At 34.7% G+C, this 23,122-nt stretch overlaps 3 protein-coding genes across 5 annotated transcripts; 2 read left to right on the top strand and 1 right to left on the bottom strand.

Annotated features, from left to right (window-relative positions):
- The first annotated feature begins 499 nt into the window (after positions 1-499).
- LOC107908910 (B3 domain-containing protein Os01g0234100) lies at positions 500-3,720 on the top strand. Of its 2 annotated transcripts, none has more exons than XM_016836203.2 (6): positions 500-778; positions 900-982; positions 2,046-2,153; positions 2,235-2,441; positions 2,521-2,611; positions 2,711-3,720. In XM_016836203.2, the coding sequence occupies exons 2-6, from the start codon at positions 911-913 to the stop codon at positions 3,451-3,453; spliced, it is 1,221 nt and encodes a 406-aa protein (XP_016691692.1). In that variant the 5' UTR covers positions 500-778; positions 900-910; the 3' UTR covers positions 3,454-3,720. The 2 variants fall into 2 exon arrangements, with proteins under 2 accessions (XP_016691692.1, XP_016691693.1); XM_016836204.2 differs by having other exon boundaries at positions 525-778; positions 884-982.
- A 4,012-nt stretch (positions 3,721-7,732) lies between these two features.
- Positions 7,733-18,806, top strand: LOC107908909 (autophagy-related protein 2). Of its 2 annotated transcripts, XM_016836202.2 has the most exons (15): positions 7,733-8,366; positions 8,800-9,893; positions 10,299-10,447; positions 10,865-11,028; positions 11,144-14,350; positions 14,449-14,561; positions 15,192-15,390; positions 15,797-15,910; positions 16,850-16,957; positions 17,051-17,183; positions 17,268-17,482; positions 17,636-17,832; positions 18,048-18,146; positions 18,248-18,342; positions 18,525-18,806. In XM_016836202.2, exons 1-13 carry the CDS (start codon positions 8,157-8,159, stop codon positions 18,118-18,120), a joined length of 5,976 nt encoding a protein of 1,991 aa, XP_016691691.2. In that variant the 5' UTR covers positions 7,733-8,156; the 3' UTR covers positions 18,121-18,146; positions 18,248-18,342; positions 18,525-18,806. The 2 variants fall into 2 exon arrangements, with proteins under 2 accessions (XP_016691691.2, XP_040945141.1); XM_041089207.1 differs by lacking the exons at positions 18,048-18,146; positions 18,248-18,342; positions 18,525-18,806 and having other exon boundaries at positions 7,765-8,366; positions 17,268-17,510; positions 17,636-17,697.
- A 1,076-nt stretch (positions 18,807-19,882) lies between these two features.
- Positions 19,883-20,622, bottom strand: LOC107908188 (uncharacterized). The gene has a single exon (XM_016835434.2). The coding sequence runs from the start codon at positions 20,545-20,547 to the stop codon at positions 20,176-20,178; it is 372 nt and encodes a 123-aa protein (XP_016690923.1). The 5' UTR covers positions 20,548-20,622; the 3' UTR covers positions 19,883-20,175.
- Between the last annotated feature and the right edge of the window lie 2,500 nt (positions 20,623-23,122).

The following is a 23,122-nucleotide window of genomic DNA, read 5'->3' as shown; positions in this document are numbered from 1 at the left end:
TGTTTTCATATAATTTTCGCTTAAATTCCTTTTCGCAATATGAAAATTTAAATATTTTAACTTAAGACATCTTCATTATTTGAATGGTGGCATAATTAAATCTGAAATTAATATAATTGGTTGATGATGATGTCAAAATATTTAAATTTGAATTTTAATATATAGATTTTTTGTTTCCAAATTAAACTTCGAGTAAAAAAAAATAAAAAGTGATTAAAAATATTACATTTTTGCAACACCCAGGTTAAAAATATTTCCTAAAATATTACCTGTCAAAACCTAAATATATCGATTTAAGACCGAAATAGTACCTATTAACTATATTCGATTAAGTCTTAAATTAATTTTATTATAATTCGAACACAAATTGTATTTAATCGTCAATTAAATCTTAACTCAACATTACAATGAAAGTTAAAATTATAGATAAAAATAGACCAGCGACCATAATTTTGTGCACTAAAAACCAAAATTCCAAAACTAATCCTCTTCATGATCAACTAAAATTTTATCGCTGACAAAGATTCCTGAACAATCCAAAACATGTCTGAAAAAAAACCCAAGATCAGAGCCATGAAAAAAAAAAAATTTACAGCATCAAATCAAAATTATATAGCTTCTTTAACCCATACTATAGTAGTATTACTAAAAACATCACTTAATTCATTTTCTTTTATGTCAGGAACATAAAACGAAGACCAAAACTATAGCCCCTGAAAGACCAAGCAAAACCTGAAAAAAGAAAACCAAACACCCAGAGCTTTCAAAACAGTACCAGGTTCGTAAATTTCCCCAGTTTCAAGCCTTTTCCTTTTGTTTCTTCCCTGTATTAGTGATCCAAGTTTCTGATTACACTGTGAATCTGTTTGTTCTAACCAAAAAGATTCCCATCATCACAGTGAAGAAGCTAATGGGAACCAAAATAGATGAACCTCAGATTCCTGAAATGTCGTTGGATCCTCCTGAAATTACTAACCCACAAGTAAGAAAACCCTGTTTTTCCGACATGATTTTTGTTTCATTTCCTTGATGTTTGTTAGATTTAGGTTATATGTAAGAAAATAAATCCTGGGTTTGCTTTTGTTTTTTCTCTTTTGTTTTAGATAGCTAGGAAGATTCACAGTGTTACATGCACAGATGGTTTTGGGTCATTTTTGTTCCTATGTCAGGACCATCAGGAACTTGGATCTTTTTGTATCCCTGTGAACAAGACAGGGTCGAAGATCTTTTACTAGGATGTCATTGTTTAAGCAGTTTAGTTGCTAAGTTAGCTGATGATGTTCTATTAACACATCAATGGCAGCTCCATTTGTATTCTGGTACTGGTAGTGCTTAATTAGTCATTCCCAGAGTTGTAGTAGGTTTCCCTTTCCGATTTCTCATCGTCATCGCACTGTTTTCGTGCTAAGAACTTGTTTGTAACAAGACAGGGTCGAAGATCTTTTCCTAGGATGTTGCTAAGTTAGCTGATGTTCAATTGACACATCAACGGCAGCTCCATTTGTATTCTGGTACTGGTAGTGTGCCTAATTAGTCATTCCCAGAGTTATAATAGGTTTCCCATTCCGGTTTCCGATCGTTGCCACGCTGTTTTTGTGCTAAGGAATTGTTTGGAACATCTCAAACTCGTAATCGAGCCTCACTTGAAACCTCAGGATTGATGAACATCGGGATAGTTTTCAAACATTGAGCTGATTGACATCAATGGCTGCTCCATTTGTATTCTGGTAGTGCCTTATTAGCCATTCCTAGAGTTGTAATAGGTTTCCCGTTCTGGTTTCCTATCGTTGCACTGTTTTCGTCCTAAGAAATTGCTTGGAACATCTCGAACTCGTAATCCGGCCTCGCTTGAAACCTCAGGATTGATGAACATTGGGATAGTTTTCAAACATTGTGCTGTTTTTTTTGTCTATGAATGATCAGCTATGAGCTTATCTGCACCATATGTTCAAATGCTTGTCTCTCGGTTTAGGATTTGCCTCATGTTAATTCCTTGCTGTGAATAAAAGAAGGATCTGATCGATGTTCTTTGATCGTGTCTGTAGCCTAATGTTATGGAGCGGGTGGAGGAGATTCAAGCGAATCTAGCTGGTAGATTCCCGAGCTGTATGAAGACCATGGTTCGCTCGAATGTTACACATGGATTTTGGCTGGTGAGTGTCGAATATATTTGTGAATTGGTTAGGAATGATATTATGTGTTAGAAGTTCTAACTCTTGGTTATATGTTGACAGCATCTTCCTATGCCTTTCTGCAAATTGCATATGCCAAAACAAGATACGACCATAATTTTGGAAGATGAAAGTGGGGAAGAATATAAAGCATCTTACATTGCACAAAGGACGGCATTGAGTGCCGGCTGGAAAGCATTCTCGGCTGATCATAAATTAGTCGAGGGAGACGTTCTAGTTTTCCATCTGGTTGGTTCTTCGAAATTTAAGGTACACGATTTGATTTATTTCTCTTGTACTTGTATGTCCTATAATGTGTTTTTGAATCCTTTAGCATATGTTCTTATAGGTTTACATAGTCCGAGCATTCAAATCTAGTGAAGTAGATCGATGTTTTAGGTCACTAGAAGTGGATATCCAAGCGAAGCCAATTCGTTCAAGTATGTTCTCTTTGAACTTCTTTCTTATTTAATAAGTTCTAAGTCCATTAACGTTGTTGATCCGATTGTTTTGGCCTTTTTCTACGGTGATTTTGAAAGTTCGTATGAAGAGGACAAAGAGACCCTCTAAGAAGGCCAAGTGTTTGGAGCTTCTCCCACTCGACCCACCAGATGACAATGTCGAAAATAAGAGTCTAATGGTATTAGACACCAATAGTGAGCATTTAACCGATCGATATGATAATGACAACAAGGATCCTAGCTCGGGTCTCGACGATGGTATCAAATCTTTGGCGTCCGTTATTGATTTTAAAGAGATCAAAAGCATTGACAACTTCATCATTATAGTGAACGGTTCGAGAATAGACTCCGAGCTTTCAGAGTACCATAGAACTAAGTACTATGAGCTTTGTTGTAGTCAGAACTCGTTCCTCCACGATAATCTTCTCGAGAGTATTAGTAGTAAATTGGCACTTGAAATAATCACACAGATTATCAACATTGCAGAAGCTATTAGAGCCTGTAAAATTTCTACCTCTCAAGCAGATTATACTCTTTGGGACAAGACTCTAAAAGGCTTTGAGTTATTAGGCATGAATGTCGGGTTTCTTCGAGCTAAATTGAACCGGTTGAATACCCTTTCCTTAGAATTACAGCAGGGTGTGAATATGGAGAGGTGTAAAGAGCAAGATCACATGAAAGAAGAGAAAAAATCACTTGAACAGAAGCTTGTGAAACTCAAAGATGCTATGCATAAGCTCGATACCGAGATAGAAACCTTGAAAGAAAACGCCGAGAAATATGAGCTTATATTTCGGGAAGAGGTTACAGCCGCATGGTGATAGTTCATGTAAGTGTCACGGGCCGAAACTTTAGTCAAGCAACCGGATGGACCGTGACATATATAGGGAAGTTGTTGTAGAAATATTTTTAAGTCTTCTATTTGCCTATTGAAAGGGACTTCAATGGTGTTGAAAAATGAAGAAGCTTTCATCAATATATATTCCATTTGGTTGTATCCTACTGTGTACGTATATTTTCACGTATTATATCGTATTTAAGATATTATATATTTATGGCATAATGATGAATTTAACCTTTAGCATTTATATCTTTTGTCAATTTGGTCCTTATTCTTTTTCTTTTTTTACTTCAATTTTGCTCTCAACCTTTTAAAAAGAGTCAAATTTGATTATCAACCTTAGAGGAAATTCTAACTAAAACATTAAATTTTTAAGCATGGCAATCAATGTGTACTTTATGTTTTTTTTTTATGAAATAATCAAACTATTTATTAACATGGCATTTAAGATAAATAGTATCATGTTAGCATAAAGTACACGTAAATTGTGATACTATGTTAGCATCGTTAAAAAATTAATGTTTTAGTCAGTAATTTCGTTAAAAAAAGTTATTTGACTTTTTCTGAAAAGTTAATGATCAAATATAACTAAAAATAATAATGGTCAAATTGATAAAATATGTAAATGTTGAGGGTTAAATTTTATGAAATATATTTAACTAAATAATTTTAATATTCACATTGGTACTTATATTTTCTTGTTTAGATTGCTACCGAATTTGGTTTCCGTCACACATTTTAGTCTATTTTTGTAACTTCTTGAAATTTGACAACGTGGACCTATCATGTTTAGACACATGGCACAAATGTGATGTACTTGTCCCATGTAATAACTTGATTGGTCCATAACATCCAATTTTAATGGAGTTACAAAATGGACTAAATGTACTATAGAAGTTAAATTCAGGTGCCAACTTAAAGGAAAAACATAAATACAATTTAAATTTAGGTAAACTGCATCTATGGTAATTAAATTACTTATAAGTTTACATTTCAGTAATTTAATTTTAAAAAATTACAAAATTATCACTGAACTATTTGAAAATTTTTATTTAAGTCACTGGGCTTTTAAAAAAATTATTGTATGGTCACCGCTTATACCAATCAAAGGCTCTTATTCTCCTTATCTTCTATTGTTCAGTTTTTTTTCATAAAACAGTTTTGAGCATCACAAATCTACAAACCAGAATCTAAATAATTTTCTTTTCAAATCTTCGACATTGGCCGTCAGATCAACTTGGACTTAATGTATATTCTTCTACTTATTAATGGGTACTGATCCACATTATCATTATTGAATCATCGCTTGAAACTAACTAGTCAAACTTTAAAAAAAAACTTAATAACATAATAACTTAAATAAAAATCTCCAAATAGTTTAACAACTTAAATGAGATTTTTTAAATAATTTAATAACTATTTTGTAATTTTTTAAAACTGAATGACTAAATCGTAAAATATATATGTTTTTTCCATTTTTCATTGTCGCTTCAAAGCAACCCTTTTAACGTTGAAGGAAACCTTTCTTTAGAAGCAAAGCTAACAAAAACAAAAGAAAAATAAAAGAGAACTGTATATAACTATTAATGACGTTTCTTTTCACTGTCGCTGTATATTTATTTAACTAAAATCAAGCAAGCTGCCAAATAAAAGTTTATAATTGTTTTTCCGACTTATAAATTGTGATAATATAATTTTTGTCCAGAATTTGGTAATTAAGTCTATTTTGGTATTTATATTTTTTTGATCGTTGTTGAATTTAATAAGTAGATCTTTTTAGTCCTTAAATTTAAAAAATATAAAAATTTGATAATGTGGTATTCTGAGATTGTGCCACATCATCACCTGAAAATTAAAAAAAAGTATATAAAATTTCAAGTGATATAATGTGGTACAATCTCAAAGTGTCACATCCATAAATGGCTGGATAGGTCAAACTACGGATTCTCAATTCAACTAGTTTGATTAGTTCGATCGTAAAACCAACAAAAATTAAATAAATAATTAGAAAGTCTTAAGAATTTTAAAAATATAAAAATTTTATTAAACCGATTCAACTTGTTTAACTTTCAGTTTTGTCTCGATTTTTTTTATTTTTACTAGTTTCAAGTAGTTTCCGAGTCAATCGATTCAACCCATTTTTTTGGACCGTTATATCCATAAACTTTTGGTCTATCCAATCTCTTGTTACAAAATCTAAGTTTATGAACCAAAATAGATCTAGTTGCCAAGCTTAATGATCAAAGTGAACAAAAAAAATACAAGTTCTAAAGTGGACTTGCGAAGGGGCAAAAAAATTATACTATCCCTTGTTAATACCATAGAAGCTGATATTTTTATTTTCGGGTTAATTTCTCCAGATATTCTTCAACTATAACCCAAATTTTAAATTGGACCCTAAGCTTTAAAATATTTTAATTGAGGGTTTAAAAATATTATCGTATCAATCGAATTATTTCTTCATCTAGATGTTATATTGGGTGATAAAAGCTAGGTAGAATTCAATCTTGATTATATTTAAATATATTAATTAAAATATAAATACATTTATACTTATTGTATGAATAATTCGAATTAATGTGTCAAAAAACCCGTTTAAAATTTTATCCCCCTATTTTTTTAAAAATAGTTATTAATAAATTATACAATTTAATTGTATTTGAAAGTGTAATTGATAATTTAAAATGAATTTCATTAATTTATTAAGCAATTTATATAATTTCTTTTTATTTATTCCTCAAATATAATTAAGGATTTACGTATTTATAATATACATTCCTTTTTCTATCGCTTATTTTTATTTATCGTTTTAGATAATCTAATTCTTTTAATTAGTTTAAATTTAAAATTAGTGTTTTATTTATATTAAAATTTGATGATGTGTTGATTAATTACTATTTAATTATCGATAATAAATTTTAAACTCAAATAGTATTTTAAATTATTTTCTAAATAGACACTTTGAAAGATAATAATAATTAACTTATACTTAAATTATACAATTTTTTGGGTTAATTCATCAAACATCCCTAAACTGTCACCCAAATTCTAAAATGGTCCCTAAGGTTTAAAGCATTCTAATTGAATTATTAAAGTATATGTATTGTATCAATCGCTGTATGGATTATCGAGAAGAGAGGAGCCGTGGTGGTCTCCCCCGGACCGCCCAGATCCCACGAGTGAATGGAAAGTTGGATTTACATTGGATCTCACCTGAATCGCCCGATCTATCCTCTTGAGGAGAAGTTTGGTTTCAAACCCCGGTTCGAACAGGAGAAGTATGCCATGCTAAAGTGCCTTGGATGATCCACATCTCAGGGTCAAGCGTTGATGAGCACATTGAACTATCCATGTGGCTGAGAGCCTTCACAGCCTAGGCACAATGACGCAATTATCAGTGGCGCGCTTTACCACTGAGCTAATAGCCCGTCGTGCAGGCCTCCCGCTGGGGGCCGGCTATGCCAAAAGCGAGAGAAACCCCATCCCTCTCTTTCCTTTTTACGCCCCTATGTCGCCACATGGAAGGGACCCAGGGACGTAAAAGGAGATCTTATCAACTTGTTCTGACTTAGGATAATAAGCTCATGGACTTGGTCTTACTTCACTATCAAGAAACGAAAGAAGGCTTCCATCTTCAAGTTTAATTCAGATGTAGCTCGCTTCTTTTTGGGTGTAAAGCAGAGTCAAACCAAAATACCCAACACGTGCAAATACATGGACAACTTGGATTTAACGTGTTAAAAAGACAAAATGAATGAAATTTAGGAGTCTTTCTTTTTGAACATTTTGGATCTGACACAGTATTTACAATCAAGGTTGTTTGAACTGATTGAATTAGTCGGTTGAATTGGTTAGATCGAGAATCGATGGGGTATTAGTTTGGAGAAGGGAATTGAATCAAATTTTTCATATTTTATTTTTAATTTTTAACAAGTTTTAATCAAATCTGACAGGTTGATCAGATTGGCAAACAACAGTTTGACCGATTCGACCACTAGTCTAGTTTTGAAAACCTTGTTTACAATTCAATCCATATCTTTTAACGTCATATTTGAGCTGATATTTAATATACAAGCTAACAGATAGACTCACGGAAGAACATGATCGATACTATATTGATACTTTGAGAACTCAATTAAAACACCTTGAAGTTTAATACCAATTCAAAATCTAAACTATAGTTAGAGGATTTATGGTGTAATTAACCTTTTAACATCAATATTTTATATATAAAAACTGGGAATTTTACACGCAACTTCAACTATGGTTCCGCAGGCAGCCCATAAAATAATTACCCTAAAATGAAATTTTGCATGTGTGCACAAAACAGCTGGATTTTTACAAATTGCACGTCCGAAAGCGACAGGTACGTCTCCGATTCTCAAAAATAGCAACGCAAAATCATTGAATTTTCATCCAAAAATCAATCAAAATCCCTTTGAATTGAATCTTTTTTTAAAAAAAAAATTTTCTCTCACGAAAATCCCCGATTTTATTTCTCTTCGCTTTCGCGCTCTAGATGGAAGTCACAATCTTCCATCACGAGCACATAATTCACCGTTTCCAAACCCTAATTTCACCCTAGACCGAGAAAGGGGAAAAAAAAGAGAAAGAAACTCTCTTGGTTTGACCAATTCGCTGCGAATTTGGATTGAAACGGCGGCGAATTGAGGAAAGGACGAGATGTTTGGCGCGTGGAATAATTTTGCGAAATCGGCTGAGGCGGTGGTTTCCCGGTGGGCGGTGAAGAGAGTGTTTAAATTTTTGCTGAAGAAGAAGCTTGGACAATTTATTTTAGGGGATATTGATTTGGACCAACTCGATGTTCAGCTTACAGAAGGCACCATCCAGCTCTCTGACCTCGTCCTCAACGTCGATTATCTTAATCGGAAGGTACGCTTTGTATTTTTTTATTGGTTTATTTCAAAACTTGTAATGAATTATGAGAGTAAAAATGCTTGATTATGATTAAAATTTAAATTATGGGTTTTTTTTTGTTGGCAAAATGTGATACGGGGTGCTATGGCTGTATATTTGGGCTTTTACATTTATAAGTAGTGCGAAATTTGAACAAGGAAAACGGAAAGGAAGAAATACGAAACAGTCAGTAATCAAGTAAATTCCGTATTGCTTTATTTTGAAATTTGATAGACAATATTAGGCTGTAGGTTTTGAGTGCGACTTTGTAACTAGGGGTTCTTGGCAAGAATATTAATGAAACACAGTGTAACTAGGGGCAGTATTCTCATACATTAAAAAAAAAAACATTTTTAGCATTCTGTTGCTTTCTTATGGTTATATTGCTCTTTCTGCGCTTGATTGCCAGATTGGTCCAGCAGCATCTTTGGTCATAAAAGAGGGGTCTATAGGCTCTTTATTAGTTAAAATGCCTTGGAAGGGTAAAGGATGTCAAGTTGAGGTTGATGAACTTGAGCTGTTGCTTGCCCCTTGCTCGGAGGATCATTTATCAAGTGCAGATGAGACTTGTAGTTCCAATGATGATGGTAATGATTATAATTACACTGACTTAGGGAAATTTTCAAATGAAATGGCAGGAAGTCATAGGAATCCTGATAATGTCCATGAAGGTGTAAAGACAATTGCAAAGATGGTAAAATGGTTTCTTACAAGCTTTAATGTAAAGATTAAAAAGTTAATAGTTGCATTTGATCCATCTCTAGAGAAGGGTGAAGAACTGGGCTTCCACAGGACTTTGGTGCTTCGGATATCAGAAATAGAATGTGGAACTTGTGTCTCTGAAGATGCTAGTTTAGGTGATGAAGATAGAGATCACAGTTTTCTTGGAATTAGCCAACTTACAAACTTTGTTAAATTCCATGGAGCTGCACTTGAGCTTCTTCAGATGGAGGATGTTGACAATAAATCTTGTGCTTCACACACATCAGGAATGACTTTTTCTGGATTGCAGTCGTGTTCTCCATCAAATGCTGCTATTCGAATCCTGTCAGGGAAAGGAGGTGGATTTTCAGGGAATTTGAAGCTTAGCATTCCCTGGAAGAATGGTTCCTTGGACATTCGCAAAGTGGATGCAGATGTTTCTATTGATCCAGTAGAATTAAGATTTCAACCTAGCATAATTAAATGGTTCTTACTTTCATGGGAAACTTGCAAGAAGTTTGACAAGGTTGAGAAGAGTATGCACTATGAGACAGCAGACTCTATATACTTAAATTCCAATTCTCAATTCCAATCACCAGCACATGCTTCTGCCATGGCTGTCATTGATGAAGTTGTAGAAAATCATGGAAGGTTTTCTGCAGACTGTACTTCCTTGCGTGTTCAAGAATCTGTCGATGAAGTATTGCTACCTGGTTCGCGTTTTATACCTAATTGGGTACCAATTTCCATTGGTAAAAACAAGAGGGACCGTGTTGGAGAAGAAGCTGACTTTGGTGCAAGGTTGGTCCCAGTTTCTGCACAATTAAAATTTATGAAGAGTTTTTCTGAAAGGAACTAATATCATAAGCTTCTAAGGTTTTATTTAGAAACCTATATATCATATCTACGAGTAACAAAATTTAGAGAATACAAAAAGAAAAAAGCACCGTCTAGCTTGCATGTAGTATTTACTGTCATTGTTTCGCATGTTATCTCTGTTCATAAAAAAGAAATCTTAAGCATTTCTAATTCGAATCTTAAAGAACATTTTCTAAAAATTGCTTCAATGGTTCTGCATTGACTATTACTGAGTATGAAATATGAATGAGGGAGAATTTAATGCTGAAACTTACCTCCTAAGATTATGCATTGTAATCTTTTCAAATGCGATTCTTCTAACCTATTGAGTTTCTTGCCTCTTCATAGTGTGGACCAATTTTTTGAGTGTTTTGATGGAATGAGAAATTCACAATCAGCTTTGGGAAGTAGTGGAATGTGGAACTGGACATGCTCTGTTTTCAGTGCAATAACTGCTGCTTCCAGCCTTGCATCTGGATCTTTGCATATTCCTTCTGGTATGTGCTCTGTTTTCCTCTTCCATTGTGCCTGATTGAAATTCAATTCTTTTAGAACAGGTTAAGGGATTTAAGGAATAATTCTTTGTAGGAAAGAAAGAGCCAAATAAGTTAGGGTTACATACATCCTGTTTTAATCAACAGTGCTTGTTGGTGTATGAAAGGAAGACCTCTGGTTAACGTCCAGGAGGTATTAACCCACTTTGAGCATGATGGAGATTTGATCTTGGTGCTCACATACGGTCATAAATAGAGGCTTCAGAGCATAATTTGATCAATATAATTGACACTTGTCACCGAAGTAGTGGGAACTTTGTTATTGTCATTGTTGTTTCTTGTACTTCCTGATAAACAAGTATTTCAGGCTTTGGCCTGTGTAATTTGGTTTGACATGTGCTTTTCCTTGTTTCTAAACAGAACAGCAGCATGTTCAAACTAATCTTAAAGCAGCCTTTGCTGGAATTTCTATTGTGTTGTCCTTTCATGATGAAGATCTGGATCTTTTGTGTGATCTAATAGATCTCAGTTCAAACATTCATTATTTGGGCATAGAATGCAGGGATATCTCTGTTCTCGTGCAGGTAATATTTTGTTTGGAGAGGTCCTTTTCTGTTCCGTCTTATTTTTGAAACATAATTTTATGTTTGTTCTTCATGACAGAACAACACTAATTTGAAATATGCGTGAGCTTAACAGGTATGTCCTCAAGAAATGAGGTTTGAAGGAACACTGGTGCATGTTGAAGCTGCTGATTATTTCTTCTGCAAGGATGGAGGGGATGGTAGCAGTAACGTTGACAGTAAAACCTTTAAAATCAGAAATCTGCAAGATGAGGTTCACCATGCTCTTCCTCTGTTTTCCTCATCTACGGGAGATCAATCTTCAGGTGTATTCCGCGAGTTAGTTTCTACTGATTTTCCACTCAGAGGCAACGGTGATATGGTCAAAATTGTGTTGTTTACAACCTCTGGGGTCACTCACTGCCAATGTACTGTGAGGTCTAGTTCATCTGGTGGTGGGTTTTCGGGGCAAACTTCTTTCTCACTGAAACTGCCACCTCTAACTTTTTGGTTTAACTTCTCATTGCTAAAAATGTTATCGGAGCTCTTGAAGGAAGTTGGAAAATCTACTGAAATAGGTAATAACAAAAAAGTCTCATATGATGCTTGCTATGAGAATTCTGAATCATCTCATCCTCGTGTTAAAAGAAGTTCTAGCACTTGCATTACAACCTTGTCTTCGGCAGAAACGTTACGAGGCAACATATTAATCTCCGATGCAAGAGTAATTCTCTGTTTCCCTTTTAAGAGTGATGATGATGATGATGGAAGATACACTTCATGGGATCAATTTATTGTTCTTGATATTTCTTCACCATCACCGTCCAAGGGTGGAATGCAAGACAATAGTCCACATCTTGATGGAAGTCTGCAGAAACAATTTCCCTCAGCTGGCACACGTTCTTTGCATCTGAACTTTGGTAATCTTTGCTTATACTCAGTCATATCTGCTCATAAAGATGGTAGTGGAATTGACTATGGTGGCATGCAGAGGCATAAATTTTCTTCTCAAAAGATTCTTTCTGTCAGCAACGGGAGTGGGTGTCTTTCCTTCATTAGTATCTTTTGGCAGGAGGGTCCTGTGACTGGCCTTTGGATAGCAGAGAAAGCCAAGTTCTTAGCGACACAAGAAGAAAGCAGGAGTGGAAATAAATACATAGGAAAAGGTTATGAGTTTGCGACTGTTACCACTGTGAAAGATCTTGATGATCTAAGTGTTCAAACCCGCCAGGAGATAATTTTTAGCACAACATGCTTTGCTCACATTCATTTGTCTTCTGTTATGGTTGACCTAGACAGTTCACAGTATAGTGGCTTGCATAACCTTTTAAAACAGATTATTACTGGATTATCGTGTTTCTCATGTGATGCAACTGGTACCAAAGAAGAGGATTCAATGCCTCAAACATCAGTTCTTCTGGAATGCGATTCTCTAGAAATTTCAATCAAACCAGATGCAGTTGAAAATGTGAAAGCTCCCATGCAGAGTGAACTTCCAGGTTCATGGGGTTGTCTGAGACTGAACATTCAGAAATTCAATTTACTATCTGTCTCAAATATTGGTGGTATTAGAGGTTCCAGTTTTCTATGGTTAACCCACAGTGAGGGTACATTATGGGGTTCAATCTCTGGGGTTCAAAATCAGGAGTTTCTTTTAATCTCATGTAGTGATTCTGCAATGAAACGTGGTGATGGAGGAGGTTCAAATGCTTTATCTTCTAGGTTAGCTGGTTTAGATATTGTAAACTTCTGGGAGCCAGAGAGCTGCCAAGATTTTACATCTATAACTGTGAGGTGCAGCACAATTGTTGCTGTAGGTGGTCGTTTGGACTGGATGGATGTCATATGCTCCTTTTTCAGCTTGCCTTCAGTGGATCCTGAACAATCTGTTGAGCATAATTTACCAAAGGGAGATTTAGACACCCCCCCTCGCCGAGCTTCATTTGTTCTTAAATTGGTTGATATTGCTGTGAGTTATGAACCCCACTTAAAGAACTTGACTGTTCATAGTGAAGTTCTTGACTCAAATTCTGCTTCTTCAAATGGCAAAGAAGACATGTCTGAACCTTATGTAGCTTGTCTGCTAGCTGCATCTACCTTCTGTCTTTCAAATTCAATGGTGGCAGATTCCCTAGATAATGAATATAAAATTAGAGTGCAAGATCTAGGTCTTCTTCTTTGTGAAGTCTTTGAGTGCGACAAACTTGGGGATTCTTATAGTGCCGAACAACTTAATGGGGGTGGTTATGTTAAAGTTGCTCGAGAGGCACTTATTGAAGCTGTTGTAAAAACTAACTGTAGCAATGGCCTTCTGTGGATGGTAGAGTGTTCTAATTCTCAAATTTATGTTGAAACCTGCCATGACACCACATCTGGTTTGATTCGCCTGGCCGCTCAATTCCAACAGTTATTTGCCCCTGATGTGGAGGAGTCTATTGTGCACTTACAAACACGGTGGAATAATTATCAGATGGCACAACAGAGGACTGATGAGAAAAGTAGAGACCTAAATTCGGACATTAGCCCATCTTCTCAAATTCATACTGCTACTGTAGAGTTAGAGGGTAAATGTGGGGTGGCTGGCTTGATGGATGAGATATCTGAAGATGCATTTTACTTGGATAGAAAGGAGACCTTCCAGTTCAGTTCTTCTGAGGTAGAGTTTCACCTTCCCCTTGAGGAACATGTTACTGAAGAAGCTTGTAGCTTAAGCTTTGAAAATGCTGAGATGTTTTCTCGCGATCTACCTTTTAATGGGATAGGTCTTGAAAGTAGCCAAACTTCCTTTCTAGAACCAGGTTGCTTCCCTGAACTAATAGAAAGTTACTGTCTATCTGAGTTACGCCCCCTTACAGAATTATCTACAGGACTAAAATCTTCTCATGAGGTCCTGAAATACAGATCCATAGATATGGGGGAGGGAGATCTTGGAAGAGGGAACAGTGGATGGTATGAAGATGCTTCTTTAAGAATTGTAGAAAATCACATTTCAGAACCAAGTGGTCAAGCTGGTTTGAAACCAATTGTGGAAGGCCAGCTTTCATATCATGACTCTGGTGTACCTGATAATACAGTAAACATCATAGGACGTGTACTCCTTAAGAACATTAATGTAAGATGGAGAATGCATGCTGGGTTGGACTGGCACAAAACTAGAAAGAGTAACATGTGTTCCAATAATATTCTTGGAAGGGATAGAACTGTATGTCTAGAGCTTGCAGTATCTGGGTTGGAATTTCAATATGACATATTCACACCTGGCGGAGTTTCTGTGTCCAAACTTTCTCTTTCAGTCCATGATTTTCATCTCTATGACAAGAGCACAGATGCACCTTGGAAACTGGTAATGTTCACGTTACTATTTTACTTTTATTTCTAGTTCGTTACCTCTCCTATATGATAAAAAAATTTGAATTTCTCTAATCCTTGCTTAACTTGTAGGTGCTAAGATACTACGATTCAAAAGATCATCCTAGGGAATCCTCTTCAAAGGCATTCAAACTGGACCTAGAGGCTGTAAGACCAGATCCTTCTACACCTCTTGAGGAATACCGGTATTCTTACTGCTTTATATATATTTCTGAATAAATGAAAATTAGCACTGAATCTTTTCTTGTGAGGGTTCCATAAGCAGTGAGGGAAATTATGTGTTGTCCTTTCCATGAAAAGCGCTGCCCATATGCATGATCTAAATTAATTTATCATTTCAGTTGTTTGTTTTTGACTGGGAGGACTAGTATTCTAGTAGAATTGGTCATTTTGTTTTTCGCAGTTTAGGTTTTGAAATGGTTTGTCACTCACATGTCTAGCTCCATCTGCTCAGAACTTTAGATACTGATCTGATTCGGATCTAAATAACTGCCTCATGCTATTACATATTATATACTCAGTAGTCAATATTTTTATGTTCTATAATGTAGTTTTTTGAGTTTTTAGCGGCATTTTCTTGGAGCCTTGCTTTGCTTACCATTTCTATTCAGAAGGAAAAAGTTTGTATTATTAAAACTATTGCTGCCACCATAGGTTTCACTGTAATTATTTTTGTGTTGGACGCAATTTATAACTGAAGTAAATATTAGAATCACTCTTAGTTGTCACTATTCTGCTTGCTGTTTTTCTGTTTCTGAATTTCTGTCACTTTCTTATGGCTATGCAACTTTGCTGTTGCTTTTGTTTACTTGCAGGTTACGCATTGCCCTCCTTCCTATGCGGTTACAGCTTCATCAAAGCCAACTTGATTTTCTCATCAGCTTTTTTGGTGAAAAAAGCACATCACTTGATCAGACTACTAGCTATCCTCCAGATACTGATTTGTTGGTGAAGAAGAGCCATAATCTTGCTGGCCATGCCATTGCAAATGAGGCATTGCTACCTTATTTTCAGGCAAGTGTGGCTTTATATTTTTATTGCATGTTCTTGAGTCACTTTTAACTTGGATCTGCATTTTCAGCACTTTTTTTTGGTGTGTTGGCATCTTGGTGATTGGTGTAGCAATTGCACAGTTGGTATCCAAATTTATGAACACTTATTAGCATATGATTCTAGTTTTGGTAGGACAGTTGGCGAGCCAATTTGTTTTCCTATCTTTCTCCTTTTGGCATTATTTGTTTTCTGATACTATTCTGGTATGGATTTGATGAATAGTGTTGTGTTTCAGGGCTGATATATAATATAGTTATTGTTGGATAATCTATGAGCAGCATAACTTGAGTTTATTGGTTGGATTATTTATTTATGTATCTATTTGTCTACTTAATTTAGTGTACTGAATGAGGAAATTTTGTTACAGAAGTTTGATATTTGGCCCATTATTGTTCGAGTTGACTATAGTCCTCACCATGTTGATCTAGCTGCACTGAAAGGTGGTAAATATGCGGAACTTGTAAACTTTGTTCCATGGAAGGTGAACTATTTCCTCCTATTATCATTTTTCTGCAATTTCATTATGCATGTCCCAATGCTACATTTGATGTTGCTTTTTGTCTTTTCTTTTGTTTTTGTCTCTTTTTCTTTTGAATAATTTGTATCTTCTAATTAAACTATGAATAAAGTAGGACAATAGTTGGCTTCACGTTTTGTGCTGCATGATTTCAGTGGCATTGTGTCATGATTTCTGTTCTGGTCCTATTAAGCCTCCTAGTCTAGTTTCTTATTGTTCCAAACACGTGCTAGACCTCCTACTTATGTAGTTCCACTGCTTTTTATGTCATCCCATAAATAATATTTATTAAGATCAAGAGAACTGCTTCTAAATTTCTATTTTCATTTGCTTATTTAATTCTGTTTAAAAGAATGTTGTGGATTGTGCTTTCTACGTGGCATTTTGTTTCATTGTTCTTTTTACTGGAATTGCAAAAATAATACAACTTCTGCTATCTACTTATTCGTTGTAATGGTTACATCTCATAGTACTTCTGGCTGCTGCCGAGATATGTCACATGTTCCTAAATTAGTTTCCAACTGATTAACAATGTTTCCCTACTTTCAAGCTCAAAATTAGTTGCCAACCGATTAGTGATGTTCCCTTATCCTCATGTTCATAAATTAGTTGCCAACTGATTAAGAATGTTCTCCTCTTGTTCTTAAATTAGTTGCCAAGATTATGCATTATCTTTGTAGATTTGATGTTACCGCTGTTCCTCATTGCATTCTCATGTTTTGTAGTTTTATTTGGTAATATGCCTATAATGGCTCTCTCGTGATTTGAACTTACACCTGCAGCACCTTGATAACTAAAATGCATTTGACTTTCTCTCTTTCCCATCATACATGTGCGTAGACTTTCAACTGTGCAAGGTTATGTGTGGTATGTCTTTCTTATTGAAACAAGATTTTGATGCAGGGAATTGAGCTAGAACTTAAACACGTTCATGCTGTTGGTGTCTATGGGTGGGGCAGTGTTTGTGAAACAATTATCGGGGAGTGGTTGGAAGATATTTCTCAAAATCAGGTATACCAACCTTCTGGATGTTTATTGAGAGAATTTTGTTTGCCATCTTGCAAATGTTTATTCATGATATGCTTCTCCTTTTCCTTAACATAGATTCATAAAGTATTGTGTGGCTTTCCTACCGTCCAATCTTTGGTTGCTGTTGGTGCTGCTGCTGCAAAGCTGGTTTCCTTGCCACTTGAGAGCTATAGAAAAGATCAGAGGGTACTGAAGGGAATGCAAAGAGGTAGGTTGTTTAAGCAAAATTTCTTCACTCTTGCTTGTTTAAGCAAATTTTGCCCTTGCGTGCAAGCTAAGATGTGCAATTCAGGTACAATGGCATTCCTTCGAAGTATATCACTTGAAGCTGTTGGACTTGGTGTGCATTTGGCAGCAGGGACTCGTGACATTCTGCTTCAGGCTGAGTATATGTTCACAAATATTCCTCCACCTGTATCATGGTCTTCACAAGGCAAGTCAAAGACGAAGAAAAAGACAAATGTTAGGCATAATCATCCTAAAGATGCCCAACAAGGAATACAACAGGTGAGCAGTACTAGATCCTTGTCTTCAGGTGAACCCATTCACCCTTTTTAATATTGAGATATATGTTTTCTAGTCTTAAAGTGTGACACTAAAAGTTGATACATGCTCTGAGCAAATTATATTTCAAAGTTTTTGATGGTCGAAATTTGGCAGGCTTATGAGAGCATCAGTAACGGGCTTGGGAAATCTGCTTCTGCTTTGGTTCAGAAACCTTTGAAAAAATACCAACGAGGAGCCAGTGCAAGTTCTGCTCTGGCAACTGCTGTTAGGGCAGTTCCTACTGCTGCTATAGCGCCAGCTTCCGGTTGTGCAAGTGCAATACACTGTGCTCTCCTTGGACTCAGAAATAGGTAATTTATCTAGGATTATAATGAAGGAGCCATGGTTTCTCATGACAAATGAATAAATCATTTTACTCCAGCTTCTGGTTGTGCGAGTGCAATACACTGCTCTCCTCCATTTGTCACTTATTCATTCCTTTTTTTTTAGTTGTTCTGACAAAATGATTTCCAAGCGACATTTTAAATCTGGAGTAAATAACTTATGATGGTATCTTTGGTTGCAGCCTTGATCCTGAACGCAAGAAAGAGTCGATGGAGAAATATTTTGGTCCCACTCTGCCACAGGATCCAAATTAATCTTGCAAGCAACAGTGTCACTTCTGGTATTTTCACCTTGCTACGGTTCAAAATTTTCTATTGGTCAACTATTTGCGCATCAAAAGAAATTTTCAGCTACTTGTTTCATTTTCTTATCGATACTCAGGATTGTTGTGATGGATCAAAGAGTGTTCTTTCCTCGAGGAGAACACGGATTGTCATGTACCTCGACTTTTCGCTGGCGAGAGTTCGACTTTTCATGTAAGTTGAGTGAGCCTCTTAAAATAGTAATATTCATTTACTGTAATTATTCTATTGGGTTTATGGTCCGCTGTCACTAGCTAAATTACTGCCCTGACCCTATTAGCTCGGCTTTGCTTAACCGGTTTCATAAATTGTGCAATGCCTGATTTTTTTTTTTAAATGTAATCTGCTTGTTCCAGGTATACAGTTAATCAAGGCCATTACACTGATTCTTTTTTCGTCGGAATCGGATTCCGGCGGTAAGTTTTGTACAAAAATGTAATTATGTATATCAGTAATTATAAGCAAAGTATTAGCTTTCCTATAGTGATGGTCTTTCCCACTAAAAACAGTGAGGTGTGCTGTGTGCACTGTGCATATTGCTTCTGTTTTGTGTTGTAAATAAATTCATTGCATATTTGTTATTCAGAAAAGAAAAAAGAAAGAAAGAAAAAGGAAGCAATTTGAATTCCTCTTTCAAAGAATGTCTGTCTTTGCTTTTTACCTATTTATCGGAAATATATTAGATTTATAGGATGCCCAAATTAATCTATATATATTATTACAACCTTCAAATCTAATCTTCTCTTACCTTCTTAAATATCAAATGAATTATGGGATGAACCTCAAGCACCCCTAACATGAACATGTAGGGATCGCAAAAACAAAAAAAAATCAATTAGTTTTTTATTTTGAAAATTTGGGTTTGGGTACTAATATATTTATTGCATCTCTTTTAATTTTATAATAATTTCTTAATTTTATAAGAATATTATAATATTTGATTTAGTTTTATAGAAATTAATATAAAAATATTGTGATGGGAATGGGTGGGATGGTTTTTTGGCCTGCATTGAGCTTGCTTGGTTTTAAAAGAATTTAACTCGCTTTAACCTCATACTCCTAAAATAATAGTATACTTGACTCCCATGAATTCAGCCATTTTTAAAATATTTTTAAATTTGTGTGAAAATGTGATTAATAAAAAAAAAAGTTTTGTAATACCAATTTTTTATTAGATTTGCTTGATGATTCACCTGTGGAATAGTTGTGATTTACAATTACAGCATACAAGAAAAAAGAAACAACAAAGGTTCCTTACAAAGAGAAGGGACTTGTGAAATAAATTGAAAAGAGAGCAAGAGAGGGGGCTTGGAAAACAAATTAGATATGTATAGAGGGGTAATTTTGCAAATAATTTGGGTGGAGGGTTTTATTCTCAATCTGACCCCAACTTGAAGAAAAAAGAAGCCGATTTGATGGGGGTTGGGATTGGTGGATTTGGGGTTTTTATATAACATTTTGTAAAATTTGGAATGGAGACGAAGAGGATGACTAAATAATAAGTTTGATAGCATGTATAAGTGAAAATTAAGTTGAGGAAGAGTAAGCAAAAAAACCGGCTCACCTCGTTACCATCCTAGTTTCCATTTGTTGGCTTCTTTTTAACAGAAAAAGCCCAACACCCAGATTAGATGAGCTAAATTGAAGAAGAAAACAAAAATCTGAAAATTGAAAAATATAGAAACAAGACAAATAGAATTACATGGATTGTAAGTGAAGAACCCTAAAAATGCAGACAAATTTATACATAATCAAAATGAAAGACAAAAATACTACAGTACAGGACAGGGAGAAACACTCCAAAACCTTTAAAAAAAACCATTGAATTGCAAAGGATTTGTTCTCCTTGTATTCCACCCCTATACATAGTTAGCTTTGACACCCCAAATTACATCATCTCTCTAAGGCTTCAATGGCACTTCCCTTCCCTACAACCAAAACATATCATTAAAACACACATAATTATTGCAAAACACCCTATCTAGTCTCACTTAATCTTCTTTTGCTTCATTTGCTAATAATATGTTCACCATGGATACCTTCATTTCTCTCCCTCTTTTTACTCACCACATTAGCCTTTTTCAACCCCAACCTCTCTTTCCACCACCCCGAACCCTTCCGCCGGAACGAACCGCCGCCATTATCACCGTCATCCACGAGCAGCGTATCTCGTAAAGTCAACTTCCTTCCATGTTCATTATCACCTTTCAAAGGCAACAACACACCCTTGAAGAAGATCTCGTCCGCCGGTATCATAGCGTAGTTTTTAACGGAGAATTCGAACTCCGACGACGATACCGGAGCTTCCCTGTAATAGTTGTTCTCATACTTGATCCCTACATCCGCAAAATCATTAGAGAATGAAATCCTAGGGTCCATTGTAGAACACCAATGAACAATGCTTAACAGTTGTTAGAATCCACATGGAGATGTTTAGGGTTTATATATATGACATCTTGGACACTCTCATGTTACTTAGATTTGTCATCTAATGTGAGATTTATAATAATAATAATAATAATAATAATGTGGTGGGGTTAATTAATTTTAAACCCTCTTTTCTTTTTTAACTTTTGTATTTGTTCAACAATGGCTAAACTATGCAACTAATAAGCTGGCAAATACAATATATATATATATATAGAGAGAGAGAGAGAGACCTAGCTAGTCTATAGTATAGTAGTGTTGCTCATTGGTTTTTGAGTGTATTGGCCAACTCATGTGACTAGGTTCCAATGATTATTAATTAAATCTCCAAATTCTGCTATTAGACCCTATACTTTGCGTAAGTTGTGGATTTAGTACTTGTACTTTAATTTGGTCATTTCCGGTCGCTGTACTTTTAGAATTTGAAAAGTTTAGCCCTAACCAAATAATAACTATTGAATTCATTAAGTTTTGTTATTTTTGAAATTTGATGTGTTACAATATATATGCACTAATTTCATAAAATATATGTTTAACTTGTTAGTGTTAGTGAGTTGATGATTGGGGTTAGAAAAATCATCTAAGTTTATTTTTTGGTGAATTATAAGAGGAGAATAAAGTCTTAACAGTAACGCGATTAGCGTGACTTGAACTCAGGCTACACCTGAGATGGTGAACATCTTAACCATCGGACCAACACACAAGATTCAAAAAAAACTTGTGAGTTAAATAACTACTTTTCTTTATCTTTAATGTAATGGATCAATTATTGTTGAAATATAATAATAATAATACATGATTAATCCAAGTTCATAAAAAGGTGTAATGGAGATTACTTTATAAGTAGCACAACTTTACATACATATATTTGAGACAATTATTACATCCATTATCAATTTACCCCCCAAAATCCCATGTTAGGGTTCTTATATTTTAAGATTATTATGTTTTGTTATTGCCATTTCCAACCATGCATAGGTTCAAGTCTTTTCAACACTTTGTAAAGCTCCATGTGGACCTTAGCTGTTAAAAAGGTGATCAAGTAGAAATTAAAGTTTATCTAAACACTAATTAATTAATTAATTAAAATATTATTTTACTTAATCTATTTTGACTATCAATTTGTTTTTTCTCCTTTGCCTACTGAACTTTCACATGGTTCATTCTTTTGGTCAAATTATATAAGAGGTCCTTTTATTATATGTTCTTTTATGAATTTAGTTATGTTACTATAATTTGATCATTTCTAGTGTTTGTCGTTTCCGAAAATGTGTATTTTCAATACTCATGAGGCTTTCTTTCTTTCTATTAATTCGCATTTTAACTAGTTTAATCCATTTACTATAATTTGATCATTTCTAGTGTCGCTAGCTCTCAAGCTGTGTATTTTCGATACTCATGAGGTTAACTTTCTTTATATTAATTCCATACTATGCATTTTTCACGAATTGAATCCCTTTACTATAATTTAATTTTTTTTTACGAATTTAATCTCTTTACTATAATTTGATCTTTCTAATTTCTCTAGTTTTTGAAATGAATATTTTTATATTTTGGTACTAAAGCCAACCTTTTTTAAGGTAATTCCATCAAATAATGACATTTTTTTTAACATGTAGTGACATGGTATGTACCTTGACACACACAAAAAATTTTCCATCTATACAAAATTTATTAATCTGTATATGTTATGTTATCATACATTAAATTCAAGGTGGGTTTGTATGGGCGGTGCGTTTACCTGCGGTTAATGTAAAAATAGCGGTGGTAGTGAGATTAGATACTGCAACGGTACTGTAGCGTGAGATAAAAAGTAAGCTAAACACACCGCACCGCACCCACCACCCATCCAAACCCACCCCAAGTCACGTCAAATTATTTACTAGAATTAATTGATAAGTACAGAGATTGGAAATGATCATTATAGTATAGGGCTAAAACCAACAAAAACATAAAATACAAGGACCTTTGTATAAAATTTTCCCAATTTCTTTTTTTATTTACATGAATCCCCAAATGGGAATTTGACAAGTGTTGAATTTGGGTACTTTGAGACCTAAAAAGCTATGGATTATATAAAGGGTAAAGACAATGTGCCAAAGGTGCCAACTTTCATGGTTAAATGGAGAAAATGTTGGTCTAATTGGGCAGTCTTTGTCCCACTTTGGTCTCCCATTTTGGTTGCAAACTTGTCTTTTGTTTAATATTAATCTATACAAAGAATCTATCTTATATATTTTTGGTGTTCAAAACAAGGCTCAATTTACAATGTTGGATCTCAAAAAAGAAGGAAAAAAAAAACTCTACTTTCTTAATTCTTATTTAGGTGCTTTGAATGTAAACTAGATTAAAGTCTCTCTTTGTATTTTATTTATAACAAAATTAAACATTAATTATCTCTTTGGATAGACGTTTATCTTTAGTGTGAGCATTTAACTTTCTTTTTGTCTCACACTATACTATCGCTACAGTATCTAATCTCACCACAATTGTTGTTTTCACACTAAACACAGGTAAACACACCGCC

The sequence above is a fragment of the Gossypium hirsutum genome, chromosome D02 (genome assembly GCF_007990345.1).
Source record: "Gossypium hirsutum isolate 1008001.06 chromosome D02, Gossypium_hirsutum_v2.1, whole genome shotgun sequence".
In the NCBI taxonomy this organism is placed as follows: domain Eukaryota; kingdom Viridiplantae; phylum Streptophyta; class Magnoliopsida; order Malvales; family Malvaceae; genus Gossypium; species Gossypium hirsutum.
Note: the sequence above shows the minus strand (reverse complement) of the source record. Positions and strands in the feature narration are given on the sequence as shown.

What these genes read in the sequence shown, in the direction of transcription:
- LOC107908910 (XM_016836203.2), top strand. Translation starts at nt 911, where the DNA reads ATGGGAACCAAAATAGATGAACCTCAGATTCCTGAAATGTCGTTGGAT. An exon ending in TTGGTTCTTCGAAATTTAAG is followed by an intron (nt 2,442 to 2,520) that starts GTACACGATTTG and finishes ATGTTCTTATAG; the next exon opens with GTTTACATAGTCCGAGCATT. An exon ending in AGCGAAGCCAATTCGTTCAA is followed by an intron (nt 2,612 to 2,710) that starts GTATGTTCTCTT and finishes TGATTTTGAAAG; the next exon opens with TTCGTATGAAGAGGACAAAG.
- LOC107908909 (XM_016836202.2), top strand. Translation starts at nt 8,157, where the DNA reads ATGTTTGGCGCGTGGAATAATTTTGCGAAATCGGCTGAGGCGGTGGTT. An exon ending in TCGATTATCTTAATCGGAAG is followed by an intron (nt 8,367 to 8,799) that starts GTACGCTTTGTA and finishes CTTGATTGCCAG; the next exon opens with ATTGGTCCAGCAGCATCTTT. An exon ending in CTCCTTGGACTCAGAAATAG is followed by an intron (nt 17,833 to 18,047) that starts GTAATTTATCTA and finishes CTTTGGTTGCAG; the next exon opens with CCTTGATCCTGAACGCAAGA.
- LOC107908188 (XM_016835434.2), bottom strand. Translation starts at nt 20,547, where the DNA reads ATGGACCCTAGGATTTCATTCTCTAATGATTTTGCGGATGTAGGGATC.